The following is an 18,802-nucleotide window of genomic DNA, read 5'->3' on the forward strand; positions in this document are numbered from 1 at the left end:
CAGTGAGCCGAGATCGTGCCTCTGCACTCCAGCCTGTGCAACAGAGCGAGACTCCGTCTCAAAAAAAAAAAAAAAAAAAAAAAAAGGAAAAAGAAAAGAAAAAAAAACACAAAAATTAGCTGGGGGTGGTGGCACATGCCTGTAGTCCCAGCTACTTGGGAGGCTAAGGTAGGAGAATCACTTGAACCCGGAGGCGGAGGTTGCTGTGAGCCGAGATCGCCTCATTGCATTCCAGCCTGGGTGACAGAGTGAGACTCCATCTCAAAAAAATTAATAAAGGCCGGGCGCGGTGGCTCACGCCTGTAATCCCAGCACTTTGGGAGGCCGAGGCGGGTGGATCACGAGGTCAGGAGATCGAGATCATCCTGGCTAACACGGTGAAACCCCGTCTCTACTAAAAATACAAAAAATTAGCCGGGCGCAGTGGCGGGCGCCTGTAATCCCAGCTACTCGGGAGGCTGAGGCAGGAGAATGGCGTGAACCCGGGAGGCGGAGCTTGCAGTGAGCCGAGATCGCGCCACTGCACTCCAGCCTGGGAGACAGAGCAAAACTCCGTCTCAAAAAAAAAAAAATAAATAAAAAAAATAAAAATAAAAAAAAATTAATAAAAATAAAATAATAGGGAGTCAGGTGTGATGGCTCATGCCTGTAATCCCAGCTACTCAGGAGACTGAGGCGGGAGGGTCATTTGAGGCCAGGGATTCAAAACCAGCCTGGACAACAACAATGGAAGACCCCCCATCCCCCATCTCTAAAAAAACAAAACAAAACAAAATGAAAAATTAAGTATCTATATTATCAATTAGAAAACGGGTTCAGGCCGGGAACGGTGGCTCACGCCTGTAATCCCAGCACTTTGGGAGGCCAAGGTGGGCGGATCAGCTAAGGTAAGGAGTTCAAGACCAGCCTGACCAACACAGCAAAACCCCATCCCTACTAAAAATACAAAATTAGCCAGGTGTGGTGGCACATGCCTGTAATCCCCACTACTCAGGAGGCTGAGGCAGGAGAATTGCTTGAACCCGAGAGGCAGAGGTTGCAGCGAGCTGGGATTGCACTATTGCACTCCAGCCTGGGCAACAAGAGCGAAACTCTTGTATCAAAAAAAAAAAAAGAAAAAAGAAAACAGGGGCTCAGAGAGGTTATGCCTTGCCTAAAGTCACACAGCTGGGCAACAGAGAGCTGAGACTAGATCTCAGGTATCTTGACCTTTCACCCCATCCTGCATGTTTTCCATTGTAATCATTTCTCTGCCTCTCCTTTTCTCTCCCAGAGGGCATACAACATTTTGGGGGAAAGGACAAGTCCTCCATTTCAAAGATTTGCTGCTCCACAGATAAGGGCTATGAGAATGACAGTCCCCAGTACGACTCTGGCCCTCATCCTCCTTCATGCAAATACAGGTATGTTCAAGTTGTAGAGAAGAACTTGGAGCTGAGCCAAAGCTGTCAAGGCTCCAGACCACCCAGACCCTTTAGCCCTTCCTTCCTATAGGAGGAACAGGTGTCCCTCCTGACAACAATCCAGGTTACCAATGTGGATGTGTCTGGTCATTGACTCTCCTCAAAGCCCCTTTAAATCTCTCATCCCCCTTGATCCACCAAGAACCCAGCGTGTTGGCTTGGCAGGAGAGAGTTTGGCCTTGAGCGATTAGTCCCAGGCTTGCTAAGTGACCTCAGGCAGGTCACAACCGAAGGCTCAATTTCTTTAGATGTAAAATGAACACATCAATACCACATGCTATTCTAACCCACAGGACCACTGAGAAGATCTAAATTAAATATTGTACACGCAAGTGCTTTGGAAACAAATTTCATTGCTAATGAGAAGTACTATTAAACTCCTCCTGCCTTGTAGAGCTAAACAAAGTTGTGCCACCTGCTCCCAACAGAGGCTGCCTCTCAGGGGACTCTGCTGGGCCCTGAGGGTAACCAAAAGCAGCCTGTCACCTTTCTGCTCAGAGGCAGGAGGTCATAAGGTCAGCCACCCCTTGTGGCTAAAGGAGACCACCCTTTGCCTGGCACTTCCCTGCCCAAGCAGGGAAGAAGCAAGCTCTGGTCTGATGGCTGAGAGGGCACCGGCAGAGAGATAGCAGGCAGGGTCGCTAGCAGAGAACAAGGGATAGGCCCTACCTGAATGCAGGATATAGGTGCATCCAAGAAGACTCACAGAAACGAAGGACAGGCGCACAGCTGGACACAGAACACCTACAGCTTTCTCAAGGCAGGGACAAGGCTCCCACCAATGACAGGTACCCAGCTCCTAGAGGGAGTCCTACAATTCCTGAGTGCAGGTGCAGTGAGCTGGGCGCTTCTCAGCGCAGGGCTGTGTGCATCTGCTGCGGGAATGCCAGAGGCAGGAGATGCAGCTGCACCCCTCTAGGAGGCTATGCCAAGACTCGAACAGACAATAAATAGCAATTCGACATCACTGAAGATAACCTCTCTGAGCCATTTCCTCATCTGCAAAACAGAGACACCTTTTATCTCATGTGATTTGAGTAGGGATTAAATAAGGTTGCTTTTATAAAGTGCCTGACGCTACTCTGTAGATACCAAGTGGCAACTATTATGAAAACACACACACCCGTTCAACACAGGAGCTGTCACAGGGCAGGCAAGGCCTAATGCCAATGTTATGGATAAACAATAAGGGAAAAGGGTTTGGGAGAGAAAGAGAAAGTGACTGCTGTGGGCTGGGAAGACCTCCCAAAAGGGGAAGAATCTGCACGGCCCTGAAAGTTACTACAGTGAGCTGGGCACTCTACCAGGCATTCCCACGTTCAGCCTCTACGTTGGTCTTAAGGATGAGGCAAGTCAGATTCAGAGAATGAGGTGCATGAACCTCAAGGTTCATGGTCACACAGGTACCGAGAGGCAGCGTCAGGAGGAGAACCCAGGGCTTCTGACTATGTCTTTCCTTTATACCAGGGCTGGACGCCATGGGGCTGGCTTGGAAGGAGGGGAAAGGCAAACTTCGTGGGTGCTCAGCTGAATGAAGTCTGGGCAATCTGACCAACTAAGCCCTCTAAGTGCCTTAGCACTCCTAGAGACACATGTCCTACCTGAAGCCTTCCTCCCAGTCCCCAGCTGACCTCCCTCCCACTGTTCTGCGGTCAATCTGCTATTTTCCCAGAGAAAAAGGTCATCGCTTCCTTTTTACAGAGTCCTATGTGGGCTTTTTGAGACAGTTTCAAGGTGACCTTTAAGCTATTTGTTCTTCTCTTCTTTTGAGAAGTGAGAGAGGCACCTTCTAGTGTCATTTTTACAGGAAACCAGTTGCTGGGTCTGATATCCACGCAGGTGAAATGGGCAGTGACCCCATCTCCCCTATTCACAAACTTAATCTACAGAGGAGATGGCAGGATTCGCCTTGCAAAGACCAAAACCAAAAAAGGCTATAAGATGTAAAGGGACAAAAGAAACCTTTTGTGTCCCTGGTCAGGAGACAAGATGAATACCTGCTTTATGGGCGCCTGGGCCTCTGCCAGGCATTCTGGGTCAGGAACATGGGTAAACAATTGCAGGAGATGCCAGTGGTGAGCTGAGTTACAGTGAAGCTCTCCTCTGGAACAAGTACTAGCCTGGGAGTCAGGTGAACTCGGAACAAAGCAGAGTTCACGCAGGGTCCACAGCACAATGTGGGGTGGGGAATGCACCTAACTCCTAAGGCTTGGAGTCATTCCCAGTTTTCCCAATAGCCTAAATCCTCTTCACACCACCGGCCCCTCCCCACCAAGGACAAGCAAGAATTCCTGACTGCTGGGGAGAGAAAAAAGGTCCAGAGAGGGAAGGTGACTTACCTAATGTCACCTCCTGAGTCAGAGGCAGACTAGAACCCAGAAGCAACTATTCTAGAACTTCAGCTCCCACCCTGCTCCTCCCACCCCAGTCTCTGCAAGAGTCTACCTGAGGCTCTGCTCCATGGTTAGGGTAGGAAGGAGAACTGCAAAGCACTTTCTATTCTTATAGGAGGGGTAACCTGCAAGGGAAGCAGCTGCCATAGATGACAGAATGAGGGCTCAACGGAACTCCTACCCACGCTGGGGTGTTGAGAGAATAGGCAAGACCCCAAAAATCAGCTCCCAGGCTCTTGGGTATCTGAGAGTGCAGAGGGAGCATGGCCTCAGCCCCCCACCCTTATCCCCACAAGGCAGCTGGTGCCATCTTCCCTCCCGCCACGACCAGCTCAAGTGAACAGTACAGGACACATGGAAACCCTGATACCTTAAGGAAGGACATCGGTGGCAGCCTAGGTTTGAGAGATTTGTAATCCTTCAGCTCAGAGGAAGGTTGTAGGAGGCTGAGGTAGGGATGCATTTGCTGTAGGTGGTTAAAATATTAACAGGGGCAGCTGTCACTCATTGAACACTTCCTGTACATACAAACTCAGTTTTATGTGCATTCATTTATGTAATAATCACATTAATAGCACTATAACTGGATACTATTAGTTCTCATTTTATTTTTATTTATTTATTTATTTATTTTGAGACGGAATTTCCCTCTTGTTGCCCAGGCTGGAGTGCAATGGCGCAATCTTGGCTCACTGCAACCTGCGCCTCCTGGGTTCAAGCGATCCTCCTGCCTTAGCCTCTGGAGTAGCTGGGATTACAGGCAGCCGCCACCATGCCCAGCTAATTTTTTGTATTTTTAGTAGAGATGGGGTTTCACCATGTTGGCCAGGCTGGTCTCAAAACTCCTGACTTCAGGCGATCCACCCTGCCTCAGCCTCCCAAAGTGCTGGGATTACAGGCATGAGCTACTGCGCCCAGCTTAGTTCCCCTTTTATACATGAGGAAACTGAGGCTCAGAGATGCTGCTAAGTGGCAGAGTGGTAGCTGAATTCCACACTGCAAAGGTGAAGCTGGGAAAAATGGGCTTTCATTTTTGAGGCCTGAACAGGGACTCTTCAGATCTTTAGACCACCTTTCTCTCCACTCATGGCCAGACGCTAGAGCTCCTGTTTTCAGAGGCAGAAAAATGCCTTTCCAAGGCAGAAACAGACTTCTGGAAAGGAGACCACGTCCAGCCTCATCACTTTACAATGGGAAATGTGAAGTCCAAGGCTGAGTGACTTGCCAGAGTTTCCAGAGTCAGTAGAATGACAGAAATATCACACCTGGAAGGGACCACGAAGATCAGCTGATGGGTAGGGAGGCGTGATTGGTCCAAGGACAGAGGGAGGTGGGAAGAGAAGCCAGGTTTTCCTGACTTCTAGACTGATATTGTTGCCATGGCACCATCTCTGCTCTCCAGCTGCCCAGGGTCCTGGGCACAGCACTTGGGTGGTGACAAAGCAGGCCAGGCCAAGCTGACCTCATTAGCACTAGAGATACCAGGCCTGCAGGGACAAACTTCTGACTGCCTAGAGTGGGGTCTCTGCAGTCATGCTGTTGTCCCACCAGCAGCCACTGAGACTCAAAGTGTGTCTGCCAGCCCTGAATGCCCTAATATAATGCCAGGTGTGGTGGGCAGGTGAGGGGATCGGGGACAGGAGGCAATTTATAGACTGCACTTGTGAGGTCTCCTCCTGGTCTCACACAGTCAAATGACATCACTGTCACTTCAGCTTCTTACAGCAAATCAGACAACATTTCATGACTCAATTGGTATGGTCAAATTTGAGAGTCTTACCTATTTCACAGGTGAGGGAGACCTGCAGAAAAAGGCCTCAGCTATTCAAGGTCATGCATTTATGTCGGAATCAGTACACATGGTTCCCCTTGTCCAGTCCTTGATTTCTCTCCAGGAAGCTAACTGCCATCAGGGTATAGGTGCTGATGGCTTAGTTCCATGTAAGGCTCTGCTGCTGTGACCAGCTTGGCACAAGAGCCCTGCACCAGGAACCCAGCTCCTGGATCTATCAAATTAGAGGCACCACTTCCCTCCCGCATCATGTCCCAGAGCCTGCCTCACACCAGCCCGGCAGCACCGCTCAGCTCCTGCATGTCCTTGGGAGAGCTGGAAGGTTTCCTGCCAAATCCTCAAACCCAAATCTCAGGCAGAGGGGACAGCAGAGTCCCAGGACCTCATGCCTTCCACAGCCGGCTGGGGGCAAGTTAAAAATGCAAAGTCAGCTGTCAAAGCCCCCCTGAACACCACTTCCAGGGACTTCTGGGCAATGTAGGCTCCAGCAAGCTCCCCCAATCACTCAGCAGAACAGAGTGCTCAGGCCTAGCAGGGAGACCAATACTCTGAGAGCAAATAACTTGTCTGTTTCCTTCTCCCCAAAAGAAGGTTTCAAAGTCTCTTCAGGCCTGAACATCCCTAGGCTCCCCCCATCAGGCCTGAACATCCCTAGGCACCCCCATGTACCTCACCTACTGGATTGAGCAGCAGGCCAGACAGCACCCTGAGACACAGCCAGGCAGCGACCTGGGGGTGAGCTGGGGTCAGACCAAGCCTCAACCTCCTCTACTCTCCCTCCACTTCCAAAACAGACTTCAGAAATTGCCAGGGCCCCTTGTCCCACAGATTCTATAAAGTATGGCATTCCTGGGCTAGAAATTGACTCAGGGGCTCCTAACTAGCCTGGACAAGCAAAGCTGACAGATAACATTCCGGAGATGAAGGAAAGGTGGGAATATGGGGATCCCCTGTGTTCCACCACACTTGTAAGTTTCCTGTGCCCAGGTCACTATGCTTAAACTCCTCAAGCAGGCCAAGTAGAAATATACTCCATCCTGCAACACGCTCCAGTGAAGCCTGTCATAAATTGCACTGGTTGCTGTTGACAGAGCAGAATGTGCCACCCGCCAGAAGACACTCCTTTCTGTCTCACACACAGCGGGGTGCCTGGCTCCCCTGGGGGTCTGGCCCAGTCAGAGGAGACTTGCCAGTTGTGGAAGCCTTACTGAAGGGACCTAGGATCAGAAGCATCCCATTCTCGAATCCTGCTCTCTTCTGTGCACCGTGCTGGCTCCAATCTTGGGAAGCCTCAGATCACAGATCAGAAGCCACAGAACTGGAACCCGAGAAGGACCAAGGTGGCAGGATGGAGACTGCCTACCTTACGGGGGTAGTTCAGATCCTTACTCCTGGACAGCCTCAAACGGTGCGAGATGAGGCAAGAAGCTCACCAGTCTGGTGGCGGCCGCCGCATCGGAGCAAATGGGACTTACCTATCTTCATGAGGCAGGCCAGAAGGATCCAGAGGGAGATCTCGAAGGGGGTGCGTACGTGTGTGTAGTCGATGCCCAGGACTGGAAAGGCCTTGCGCGGCTTCATGCCATGATCAGTGACGGAATGATTAACAGGGCGGCTCTCTGGGGTGACCTCCGGTGGAGCGGTGGTGACATCCCCAATCGAGCGTTCTCGTGGTGGCTCTGAGCTTCGAATGGTGCTGGCAGTTGGGCTGAGCTGGAGGCCATGGCTCCTGAGAACAGGCAGCAGCCCCACCAAAGCGACCACCACGAGCAAGGAAGGGAAGATCCGAGGTGGAGAGAGGCCACGGATGCCAGACCGCAGAACCATGGTGCTGCTCCCAGAGCCGGCCTCGACCTTACCCAAGTGAGAGTAAAACCGGGCACATAGGTAGCAAGGGGTCAGCAAGCGGGAAGAGAGACCGGCGTGGTCTCTAGGAAAAGTTCATGTTTTAGAGAGGCATTTCCATGGAAGCAATTTTCTGGGGATGGAGGGAGGCTGGGTTTGCAATCTGGAACTCCAAAGTGGGGAAAGGGGGCAAGGACCCAGGAAGGACCACGGAAGGAGACCAAAAGGTCTGGAACTCCGGGCCTGGGAAGGGGGAGGAGGGATGTGGGAAACTGAGCCCTAGGGATAGAGGAAGGGGCAGGATAAGCTGGACCCGTGCAAGGGAAAGGAAGAGGGAAGGCTGAGCCCTTTGGCTGAGGAAAGTGACTGAGGAGCTGGGACTCTGGGCTGTGGGCTAAAGGAAGCGGTAGGGAGCCTGAGCTAAAGGAAGGGGACCGAAGAGGGTGAGACCCAGTCCAGGAAAAGGAGAGAGGGGGCTGGGAGCCCAGGCTGAGAAGAAATGAAACCGGGAAGCGGCCGGGAGCTTGTCCACCCAGAGAGGGGCTGGGGTCCAGGCGCGCCGGGCTGAGATTCCGGGGAAATGGAAAGAGGCGGAAGGCAGGCGGCCTGGCGGGAAGGCGCCTCGGCGCGGGCTGGGGGCGGCTCGCGGTGGGCCAGCAGCAACACGCCCCTCCTCGCGGCCCCGGCGCGGCGCGGCGCTCCGCCCCGGCCCAGCTGCAGCTCCTCCTGGTCCAGCTCCAGAACTAACCCTAGCCCCGGCCCCGGCGGCAGCGGACTGAAGCCTAGCTGAGCCCGGCGCTGTCACTTATAGGCACCAGCGAGCAGCCGGTGCGGCGGGCTAGAGAGACCGTCGGCACCCGCCCAGCGCAGCGGCCCCTGTCGCTGAGGGAAGGAAGTATCGCGTAGGAAGAGGAAGGAGAGTCAGAGATGACAAAAAAAAAAAGTCCTGAACATACAGGGAACCTCACTAACGCGAGTAAAATGCCGACCACTTACAAAGCGATTTCACGTCCACATCTGCAGTCTCATAAGCGCTTTCCAACAATCCTGTGAAGAATGTATTATTAGTTTATGTATTTAGTTACCGTGTGACCTTGAGCAAGTTACTTAACCTTTCTTTTTCACAACTTTCTCATCCGTTAAGTAGAGACAGTAATAGTGACTATGTCAGAGGGATGATGTAATGACTGAGACAATCCGTGTAAACTATTTGGAATGCACCCTGGCACATTATTACAATTCCACTTTTAGAGATGAGGAAACAGGTGAAGGGAGTCCCCTGGCTACTACGTAAGTAGTTGTATTGCTTACTAGGGCTGCCGTAACAAAGTATCCCAAACTGGCCAGGCGCGGTGGCTCACGCTTGTAATCCCAGCACTTTGGGAGGCCGAGGCGGGTGGATCACGAGGTCAGGAGATTGAGACCAGGTGAAACCCTGTCTCTACTAAAAACACAAAAAATTAGCCGGGCGTGGTGGTGGGCACCTGTAGTCCCAGCTACTCGGGAGGCTGAGGCAGGAGAATGGCGTGAACCCGGGAGGCAGAGCTTGCAGTGAGCCGAGATTGCGCCACTGCACTCCAGCCTGGGCGACAGAGCGAGACTCCGTCTCAAAAAACAAACAAACAAACAAAGTATCACAAACTGAGTGGCTGCAACAACAGAAATTGATTGTCTCACAGTTCTGGAGGCTGGAGGTCGGATCTAGGTGTTGGCAGGGTTGGTTTCAGCTGAGAGCTATGAGGGAGAATCTGTCCCATGCCTTTCTCCTACCTTCCACTGGTTTGTTGGGACTACCTGGTATTCCATGGAGTTCTCCTGGTGTCTCTGTCTCTGCGTCCAGATTCCCCGCCCACACTTTTTTTTTTTTTTTTTTTTTTTTTTAAGATAGAGTCTGGCTCTTGTTGCCCAGGCTGGAGTGCGGTGGCGCCATCTCGGCTCACTGCAACCTCTGCCTCCTGGATTCAAGGGATTCTCCTGCCTCAGCCTCCACAGTAGCTGGGATTACTGGCACCCACCACCACGTCCAGCTAATTTTTGTATTTTCAGTAGAGATGGGGTTTCACCATTTTGGTCAGGCTGATCTCGAACTCCTGACCTCAGGTGATCCACCCGCCTCGGCCTCCCAAAGTGCTGGGATTACAGGGGTGAGCCACAACCCCCAGCCAAATTTCCCCTTTTTATAAGGACACCAGTCATTGGATTAGAAATCCAACCTAATTACCTCATCTTAACCTGATCATCTTCAAAGACTCCATCCTAATTAGTCCATCTTCACAGGCACTGGGCATTAGGACTTCAACTTCTTTTGCGGGGACACAATTTGACCCGCAACAGTGGCATGCTTTAAGTAGTGGAACTTAAATTTGAACCTATGGTTTGGTTGAAATTGGTGAGGTTCAAGGGATCATGGCTGTACGATGGAATCACTGGAAAGCTTCTTTAACACACCATTGTCTAGGCTCGTGGTGGCTCATGCCTGTAATCCCAGCACTTTGGGAGGCCGAGGCAGGTGGATCACGAGGTCAGGAGTTCGAGACCGGCCTGACCAACATGGCGAAACCCTGTCTCTACTAAAAATACAAAAATTAGCTGGGTGTGGTGGCACGTGCCTGTAATCCCAGCTGCTCAGGAGGCTGAGGCAGGAGAATCGCTTGAACCCAGGAGGCGGAGGTTGCAGTGAGTCAAGATTGCACCACTATACTCCAGCCTGGGCGAGAGAGCGAGACTCTGTCTCAAAAAAATAAAAATAAAAATAAATATCATTGTCTGATAAAAGGAGCTGGGCTTGGTAGTCCTAGCCGCTTGGGAGGCTGAGGCAGGAGTATCATTTGAACCTAGGAGTTTGAGACTACAGTGAACTATGATCACACCACAGCACTCTAGCCTGGGCAACAAAGAGAGACCCTGTCAATAATAGTAATAATAGTCATCAGCATCTTTTGTAAAATACCATTTCTGGGGACCCACCGTTGGAGATTTAGATTCAATTACTTCAGGGTAGTGCCCAAGTATTTTTTTCAAAGGCTCTGATATACAACTAGGGTTGGGAGATATAGAAATCACTGAAATGCTGTCCCTGTTTTGCAGAAGAGTACATTAAGGCCAAAACAGTCAAAGTGTCTAATTCAAGGTCACATCACAAGTACTTGAGGTTCAATTTAGTTTAACAAATGTTTACTGGGCCTCTCGATAGGGCTTTGTGCTGGGCTCTGGCAACACAGAGATAAGCCAGAGGGAGGAAGGAGGTGGTAGGAATTGGGAGGGGGCATAAAGTGGACATAATGAGGGCTTTTAGAATGCTGGTAATGTTCTATTTCTTTACTGGGCGATAGCTACAAAGGTTACAGCGATGTAGTTGTTCCGTGATAACTCATTGAAGACTCAAGATGTGTGCACTTTGTTCTAGGTATGCTATCCTTCCATGGAAAAATATATTAAAATAATAATAAGCGGCCAGGCGCGGTGGCTCACGCTTGTAATCCCAGCACTTTGGGAGGCCGAGGCGGGCGGATCACGAGGTCAGGAATCGAGACCACGGTGAAACCCCGTCTCTACTAAAAATACAAAAAAAATTAGCCGGGCGTAGTGGCGGGCGCCTGTAGTCCCAGCTACTCGGAGAGGCTGAGACAGGAGAATGGCGTGAACCCGGGAGGCGGAGCTTGCAGTGAGCCGAGAGCGCGCCACTGCACTCCAGCCTGGGCGACAGAGCGAGACTCCGTCTCAAAAAAAAAAAAAAAAAAAAAAAAAATAATAATAATAATAATAATAAGCTAGCAGCAGTGGCTCATGCCTGTAATCCCCACAACTCAGGAGCCTGAGATGGGAGTATCAGTTGAGGCCAGGAGTTTAAGACCAACCTAGGCAACATAGGGAGACCCTGTCTCTAAAAAAATAAGTAAAATAAAATAATAATATCCAGGTGCAGTGGCATGCACCTGTAGTACCAGCTACTTGGGAAGCTGAGGCAGAAGAATCACTTGAACCCAGGAATTTGAGGCTGTAATGCACTATGATTGTGCTTGTGAAATAGCCACTGCACTCCAGCCTGGGAAACATAGTGAGACCCATCTCTAAAAATTTATTAGGCCAGGCACAGTGGTTCAAGCCTGTAATTCCAGCATGTGGGAGGCTGAGGCAAGCAGATCACTTGAGGTCAGGAGTTCAAGACCAGCCTGGCTAACATGGCAAAACCCTGTCTCTACCAAAAAATACAAAAATTGGCTGGGCGTGGTGGCACATGCCTATAGTCCCAGCTACTTGGGAGGCTGAGGTGGGAGAATCCCCTGAACCCAGGAGATGGAGGTTGCAGTGAGCTGAGATTGTGCCACTGCATTCCACCCTGGGTGACAGAGGGAGACTCTGTCTCAAAATAAATAAATAAATATAAAAATAATTAATAGAGTGATACGATAGTAACTGAAGGTGACAACATTAAACTGAGTTCTCTCTCTCTCTTTTTTTATATTCCCATGCCTAAACTGAGTTCTCCGTACCTCACATTCTCCAGGCACAAATTCCAGCCACCTGGGAAATGACAAAAGAGACTTCAGAGAAGGGCAGGGGACTTGTGTCATCTGGGAGCAGATGAAAGGAGAACATCAGCTATAATAAAAGTAACCAAAGAGCATTTAGGGCAAGGATCAGAATAATAACAATAATGCCTCACAATTGTTCAGCCCTTTAGAGTTCACAACCAAATGCCCCAGGTTTATCAATGATCCAAATGCTAGGCTGGGCGCGGTGGCTCATGCCTGTAATCCCAGCACTTTGGGAGGCCAAGGCAGGTGGATCACCTGAGGTCAGGAATTCGTGACGAGCCTGGCCAACACAGTGAAATCCTGTCTCCACTAAAAATGCAAAAATTAGCTGGGTGGAGTGGCACGTGCCTGTAGTCCCAGCTACTTGGGAGGCTGAGGCACGAGAATCACTTGAACCTGGGAGGCAGAGGTTGCAGTGAGCCGAGATCACACCACTGCACTCCAGCTTGGGTGACAAGAGTGAGACCCTGTCTCAGAAAAAACAGTACCTATTATTCTTTTTTTTTTTTTTTTTTTGAGACAGAGTTTCACTCTTGTTGCCCAGGCTGGAGTGCAGTGGCAATCTTGGCTCACTTGCAATCTCCACCTCCCAGGTTCAAGTGATTCTCCTGCCTCAGCCTCCCGAGTACCTGGGATTACAAGCACCTGCCACCACACCCAGCTAATTGTTGTATTTTTAGTAGAGACGGGGTTTCACTATGTTGACCAGGCTGGTCAGGAACTCCTGACTTCAGGTGATCCACCTGCCTTGGCCTCCCAAAGTGCTAGGATTACAGGCGTGAGTCACCGCACCTGGCCAAAGAGTAGCTTTTATTCTCATTCCCATTTTACAGGTGAAAAGACAAAGGCCCAGAGACATAAAGCTATTTGCCCAAGGTCACACATCTATTAAGATGCAGATCCATGCCTGGCACAGTGGCTTACACCTGTAATCCCAACACTTTGGGAGGCCAAGCCAGGCAGATCACTTGAAATCAGAAGTTCAAGACCAGCCTGGGCAACATGGTGAAACCCCATCTCTACTGAAAATACAAAAATTAGCTGGGCGTGGTGGCGGGCACCTGTAATCTCAGCTACTCAGAAGGTTGAGGCAGGAGAATCACTTGAACCTGGGAGGCAGAGGTTGCAGTGAGCCAATAAAATTAAATTAAAATTAAAAAAAAAGAAGCAGATCCAGGACTTAAGTCAGGTTTCTAACACCGAAGTCCAGCACCCTTTTAAAACATCACAGGTTCAGTGTAAAAAGAAGAAAAGAGGGAAAGGATGGGGCTGGTGGAGTGACTTTCCACAGGTGCCCTGGGGCCAGAAGCCGAAGACCTACTGTTCTTTCCAGTCTTGAAGGCAGCATTCACTGGTGTGCTCCCCACTCTCTAACTCTCCCTCACTCAGGCCTCAGTGAGTCTTTGGGTGCCAGTCTGGGACGTGGTAGATCCCAGTACAACCAGGAAATGCCAGCCCTGAGATCTTCCATGGCTTGGAGAAGGTTATAACAACAGGACAATATCAGGAAACAGGCCTCGGGAGAAACCACATGGGACAGCCGATGGCCAAGGCCCAGCCTGCGCAGGCAGTGTAGAATAATGAATAGTTAAATGCTGGGACTGCCGAACATGGGTAGCCACCTTGTCTCCTTTCAGTGCTCTGGCACCACCGCCCACTAGTCATGAGACCCTGGGCAAATCAGTGCCTGTTCTGCAGCTCCATAAGGGGGGACAATAGTGTCAACCTCATGGGGCTCTCATGAAGATATTAGCCAATGTATGCGAAGCATTTACCACTGCCCCCAGCAAGTACCACATATATTTACCATCATTCTATTTATTTACATGCACCGAGGACCTCGAGAGTAGACTTTTGATGTTGGGAACCACATGAAGTTATGCCTTCAGTCACAGAGAAAATTAACAGGCTGGAAAACAGACCCTCACATCCGTGAGATGGGTCCCACCGTCAGACCACCACCTTCAGCATGCTATGAATTTAATATTTTTGTAAATGAATCACACTGATGTGTATTGTATGTTAAAAGCCTTATCTTCTTCTTCCTCTTCTTTTTTTTTTTTTTTTTTTTTTTTTTTGAGATGGAGTCTTGCTCTGTCACCCAGGCTGGAGTGCAGTGGCAGGATCTCGGCTCACTGCAAGCTCCGCCTCCCGGGTTCACGCCATTCTCCTGCCTCAGCCTCCCGAGTAGCTGGGACTACAGGCGCCCACCACCACGCCCGCTAATTTTTTGTATTTTTAGTAGAGATGGGGTTTCACCACGTTAGCCAGAATGGTCTCAATCTCCTGACCTCGTGATCCACCCGCCTCGGCCTTAAAAGCCTTGTCTTCTTAAAAATAATCAGTTAAGGCCGGGCGCGGTGGCTCACGCCTGTAATCCCAGCATCTTTGGGAGGCCGAGGTGGGCGGATCACGAGGTCAGGAGATCAAGACTATCCTGGCTAACACGGTGAAACCCCATCTCTACTAAAAATACAAAAAATTAGCCGGGCGTGGTGGTGGGAGCTTGTAGTCCCAGCTACTCGGGAGGCTGAGGCAGGAGAATGGCGTGAACCCGGGAGGTGGAGCTTGCAGTGAGCGGAGATCGCCCCACTGCACTCCAGCCTGGGCGACAGAGCAAGACTCCGTCTCAAAAAAGAAAAAAAAAATCAGTTAAAATACATAGCAATATTTGTAACCATGTTTGAGCAAGTCATTTTTTGTTTTTTGTTTTTTTGGTTTTTTTAAGATGGAGTTTCACTCTTGTTGCCCAGGCTGCAGTGCAATGGCGTGATCTCAGCTCACTACAACCTCTGCCTCCTGGGTTCAAGCGATTCTGCTGCCTCAGCCTCCCGAGTAGCAGGGATTACAGGCGCGTGCCACCATGCCCGGCTAATTTTTTGTATTTTTTGTAGAGACAGGGTTTCACCGTGTTGGCCAGGCTGATCTCGAACTCTTGACCTCAAGTGATCCACCTGCCTCGGCCTCCAAAAGTGCTGGGATTACAGGCGTGAGCCACCATACCCAGCCAAGTCCTCATTTTTTAACCATTCCAGGCCCACACTGCTTCTGACTCAGAGAGGCCAGGTCTCTGCAGACCCTTCCCCTGAAGATCCAGGACAGCCTCAGGAAGCCTGGGCCCTGGGTGGCACCTCCCCCTGCTTAAGCCATGTCTGCTCCCCAGTCCCCTCCTTGAATCCTTTCACTAAAAGTGCTTGGAGTTTTATGGCACATAATGCATGGTGCTAGGAAAGAATCTGCTCAGCCCCTAGTAGCTGCACATTATGAGCAAGTCACACCTTGTTTCTGTCTCTCGGTGTGTTCATGTATATGAAAGGTGGGTGGAGTCACATTACTTGCTTTGTAAGGTTTATTGTAAGGATGAAAAGGCCAATGTATGTCAAGCATAGTTCCTGGTACACAGTCAGCACTCAGTGACTGGGTTCATTTCCTTCTTTTTTTTTTTTGAGACAGAGTCTTGCTGTCACCTAGGCTAGAGTGCAATGGTGCAATCATAGCTCACTGCAACCTCAAACTCCTGGGCTGAGCCGATCCTCCAGCCTCACCCTCCCGAGTTGGGCTACAGGCACACGCCACCACACCTGACTAATTTTTAAAAATATTTTTGGTAGGGATAGGGTCTTGCCATATTGCCCAGGCTGGTCTCAAACCCCTGGTCTTGATTGATTCTCTTGCCTCGGCCTCCCAAAGTTTTGGGATTACAGGGGTAAGCCATTGTACTCAGCCGCTCCTTCTTTCATCATAATGTCACAGCCCAGCAAAGCCTTCTTCCGGTCTCCTTGGCACTCACTTCACCACTGCCTCCTATTTCTCAAACACTGGCAGACACACTTCTGCATCAGGGTCTTTGCACTCGCTATTCCTTCTGCCTGGAACACTCTTCCCCAGATATCCACATGGCTGGTTACCTGACCTCCTTCAAGCCTTTCTGTGAATCTCGCTTCCTGACACGGCCTACTACATTATAATCCTATGTAATAGTGACACTTCCCCTGCCTGGCCACCACCACTACCACCCAGTCCCTTCCCCTGCTCCTTTTTTCTTTTTTGTACAGCACGTTTCACCTTCTCACATACAGTATAATTCTCCTATTTGTTACTTTTATTCTTTTTTTTTTTTTTTTTGAGACAGAGTCTTGCTCTGTCACCCAGGCTGGAGTGCAATGGCATGATCTCGGCTCACTGCAACCTCCGCCTGTTGGGTTCAAGCAGTTCTCCTGCTTCAGCCTCCTGAGTAGCTGGGATTACAGGCACGTGCCACCATGCCTAGCTAATTTATTTATTTATTTTTTGAGACGGAGTTTTGCTCTTGTTGCCCAGGCTGGAGTGCAATGGCGCAATCTTGGCTCATTGCAACCTCCGCCTCCTGGGTTCAAGTGATTCTCCCACCTCAGCCTCCCTAGTAGCTGGGATTATAGGCACCCACCACCACGCCCAGCTGATTTCTTTTTATTTTTAGTAGAGACGGGGTTTCACCATGGCCAGGCTGGTCTTGAACTCCTGACCTCAGGCAATCCACCTGCCTCGGCCTCCCAAGGTGCTGGGATTACAGGCATGAGCCACTGCACCCGGCCTAATTTTTGTATTTTTAGTAGAGATGGGGTTTCACCATGTTGGTCAGGCTGGTCTCGAACTCCTGACCTCGTGATCCACCTGCCTCTGCCTCCCAAAGTGCCAGGATTACAGGTGTGAGCCACCGCGCCCGGCCTGTTACCTTTATTTTTTTACTGCATTTTTCTCCCTTCAGGATGTGAGCTCAGCTAGGGCAGGGACCATGTCTATCTCATCCATCACTGTTTCTCCACCATGTAGTAGAACAATGCCCAGTGCATATTGGTACTCAATAAATATTTGCTGAGTGAATGAATCACAGAATGCATTATTTGCACATGAGAAAGCCAAGACTCCCAGAGGAGAATTGCTTGTCTGAGGCCACACAGCTGGGAAGAAGAGGAGCCAGGTTTGGATGCAGTTCTGCCCAACTCTGAAGTCCAGGCTTTTCCCAGTTCCCCATGCTGATAGCTACCATGAAAAAGCATGTACACGCTGGGTAACTAGAAGAGAGTTCGGAGGTTGGTAAGGAGGATCCAGCGAATTGCCTTTAAGCTAAGTTCATAACTTTACAATAAACACTTAGTGAGTTCCTACTATGTGCAATTCCCTGTGTTTTCTGCTGGAGTAAAATCAATAATGGATTTGATAAACACCCATCGACAACCTTGACACCCTAATGTTCACTGACTGGATATCCCACAGGCACCTCCATCAACTTCACCCACCATCTTCCACTAAACTTGCCCCCATTCTACACTGTCAGAATCCTGTGTGTGTGTGTGTGTGTGTGTGTGTGTGTTTGTGTCTGTGTGTCTGTGCTGGAAAAGTTAGGATTTTAGCAGATCTGAGGGAACGGGTCCAGGATTGACTTTTTTTTTTTTTTTTTTTTTTGAGACAGAGTCTGGCTCTTTAGCCCAGGCTGGAGTGCAGTGGTGCAATCTCGGCTCACTGCAAGCTCCGCCTCCCGGGTTCATGCCATTCTCCTGCCTCAGCCTCCCGAGTAGCTGGGACTACAGGCGCCCGCCACTACGCCTGGCTAATTTTTTGTATTTTTTAATAGAGACGGGGTTTCACCATGTTAGCCAGGATGGTCGCGATCTCCCGACCTCGTGATCCGCCCGCCTCGGCCTCCCAAAGTGCTGGGATTACAGGCGTGAGCCACCACCCTCAGCCTACATAGCTTTCAGGAAGAGCTGTCTGAGCCATGGTCATCCCCTGTTTAGACAGGCACATACCCCATCCCAGCATGGCACTCAAAGTCCTGCACACATTTGGCCCACAAACCTTTTTTTCCCCTAATTATTTATAAGAACATTTAAAAGTATAAAGGTAATATAGCAAACATCCAAATTTAGAATTATCAGCTGTAACAGTTTGTTATATTTACTTTCAATAATATATGTATATTTTGGCCAGACACAGTAGCTCACTCCAGTAATCCCAGCACCTTAGAAGGCTGAGGTGGGAGGATCACTTGAGGCCAGGAGTTCAAGACCAGCCTAGGCAACATAGGGAGAATCTGTGTCTACAAAATAATTTATGTATTTATTTATTTGTTGTTGTTGTCGTTGGTGGTGGTGTTTTGAGAAGGTCTCACTCTGTCGCCCAGGCTAGAGTGTAGTGGTGTGATTATAGCTCACTGTAGCCTCAAACTCCTGGACTCCAGCCATCCTCCCACCTCAGCTTCCTGAGGAACTAAGACTATAGGTGCATGCCACCATGCCCAGCTAATTTTCTTATTTTTATTTTTAGTAGAGATGAGGTCTTGCTATGTTGCCCAGGCTGATCTTAAGCTCCTGCACTCAAGCAATCCTCCTGCCTCAGCCTCCCAAAGTGCTGAGATTATAGGCATGAGCCACTGTGCCTGGCAAAATAATTTCAAAATTAGCCAGGCATGGCAGTATACACCTGTAGTCTCTACTACTTGGGAAGCTGAGGTGGGAGGGTCACTTAGAGCCCAGAAGTTCAAGGTTACAGTGAGCTATGATCATCACTGCACTCCAGCTTGGGCAACATAGCAGGACTCTGTCTCCTAAAAAACTGGCCAGGTGCTATGGCTAACGCCTGTAATCCCAACACTTTGGGAGGCCGAGGCAGACAGATCACCTGAGGTCAGGAGTTCAAGACCAGCCTGGCCAACATGCTGAAACGCCGTCTCTACTAAAAATACAAAAGTTAGCCGGGCGTGGTGGTGCTTGCCTGTAGTCCCAGCTACTC

The 18,802-nt window shown here is 50.0% G+C and overlaps 1 protein-coding gene across 3 annotated transcripts in view; it reads right to left on the reverse strand.

Moving 5' to 3' along the window:
• Positions 1–8,312, reverse strand: part of SLC9A1 (solute carrier family 9 member A1) — an 84,190-nt gene extending 75,878 nt beyond the window's left edge. For all 3 annotated transcript variants that reach the window (XM_058444009.1, XM_058444008.1, XM_032759450.2), the window contains exon 1: positions 7,124–8,312. In XM_058444009.1, the coding sequence (XP_058299992.1) occupies positions 7,124–7,475 (352 nt within the window). In that variant the 5' untranslated portion in view covers positions 7,476–8,312. The remainder of the gene's footprint in view (positions 1–7,123) is intronic.
• Positions 8,313–18,802: the final 10,490 nt, after the last annotated feature.

This window comes from Hylobates moloch, unplaced genomic scaffold (genome assembly GCF_009828535.3).
Source record: "Hylobates moloch isolate HMO894 unplaced genomic scaffold, HMol_V3 SCAFFOLD_9, whole genome shotgun sequence".
NCBI classification, from domain to species: domain Eukaryota; kingdom Metazoa; phylum Chordata; class Mammalia; order Primates; family Hylobatidae; genus Hylobates; species Hylobates moloch.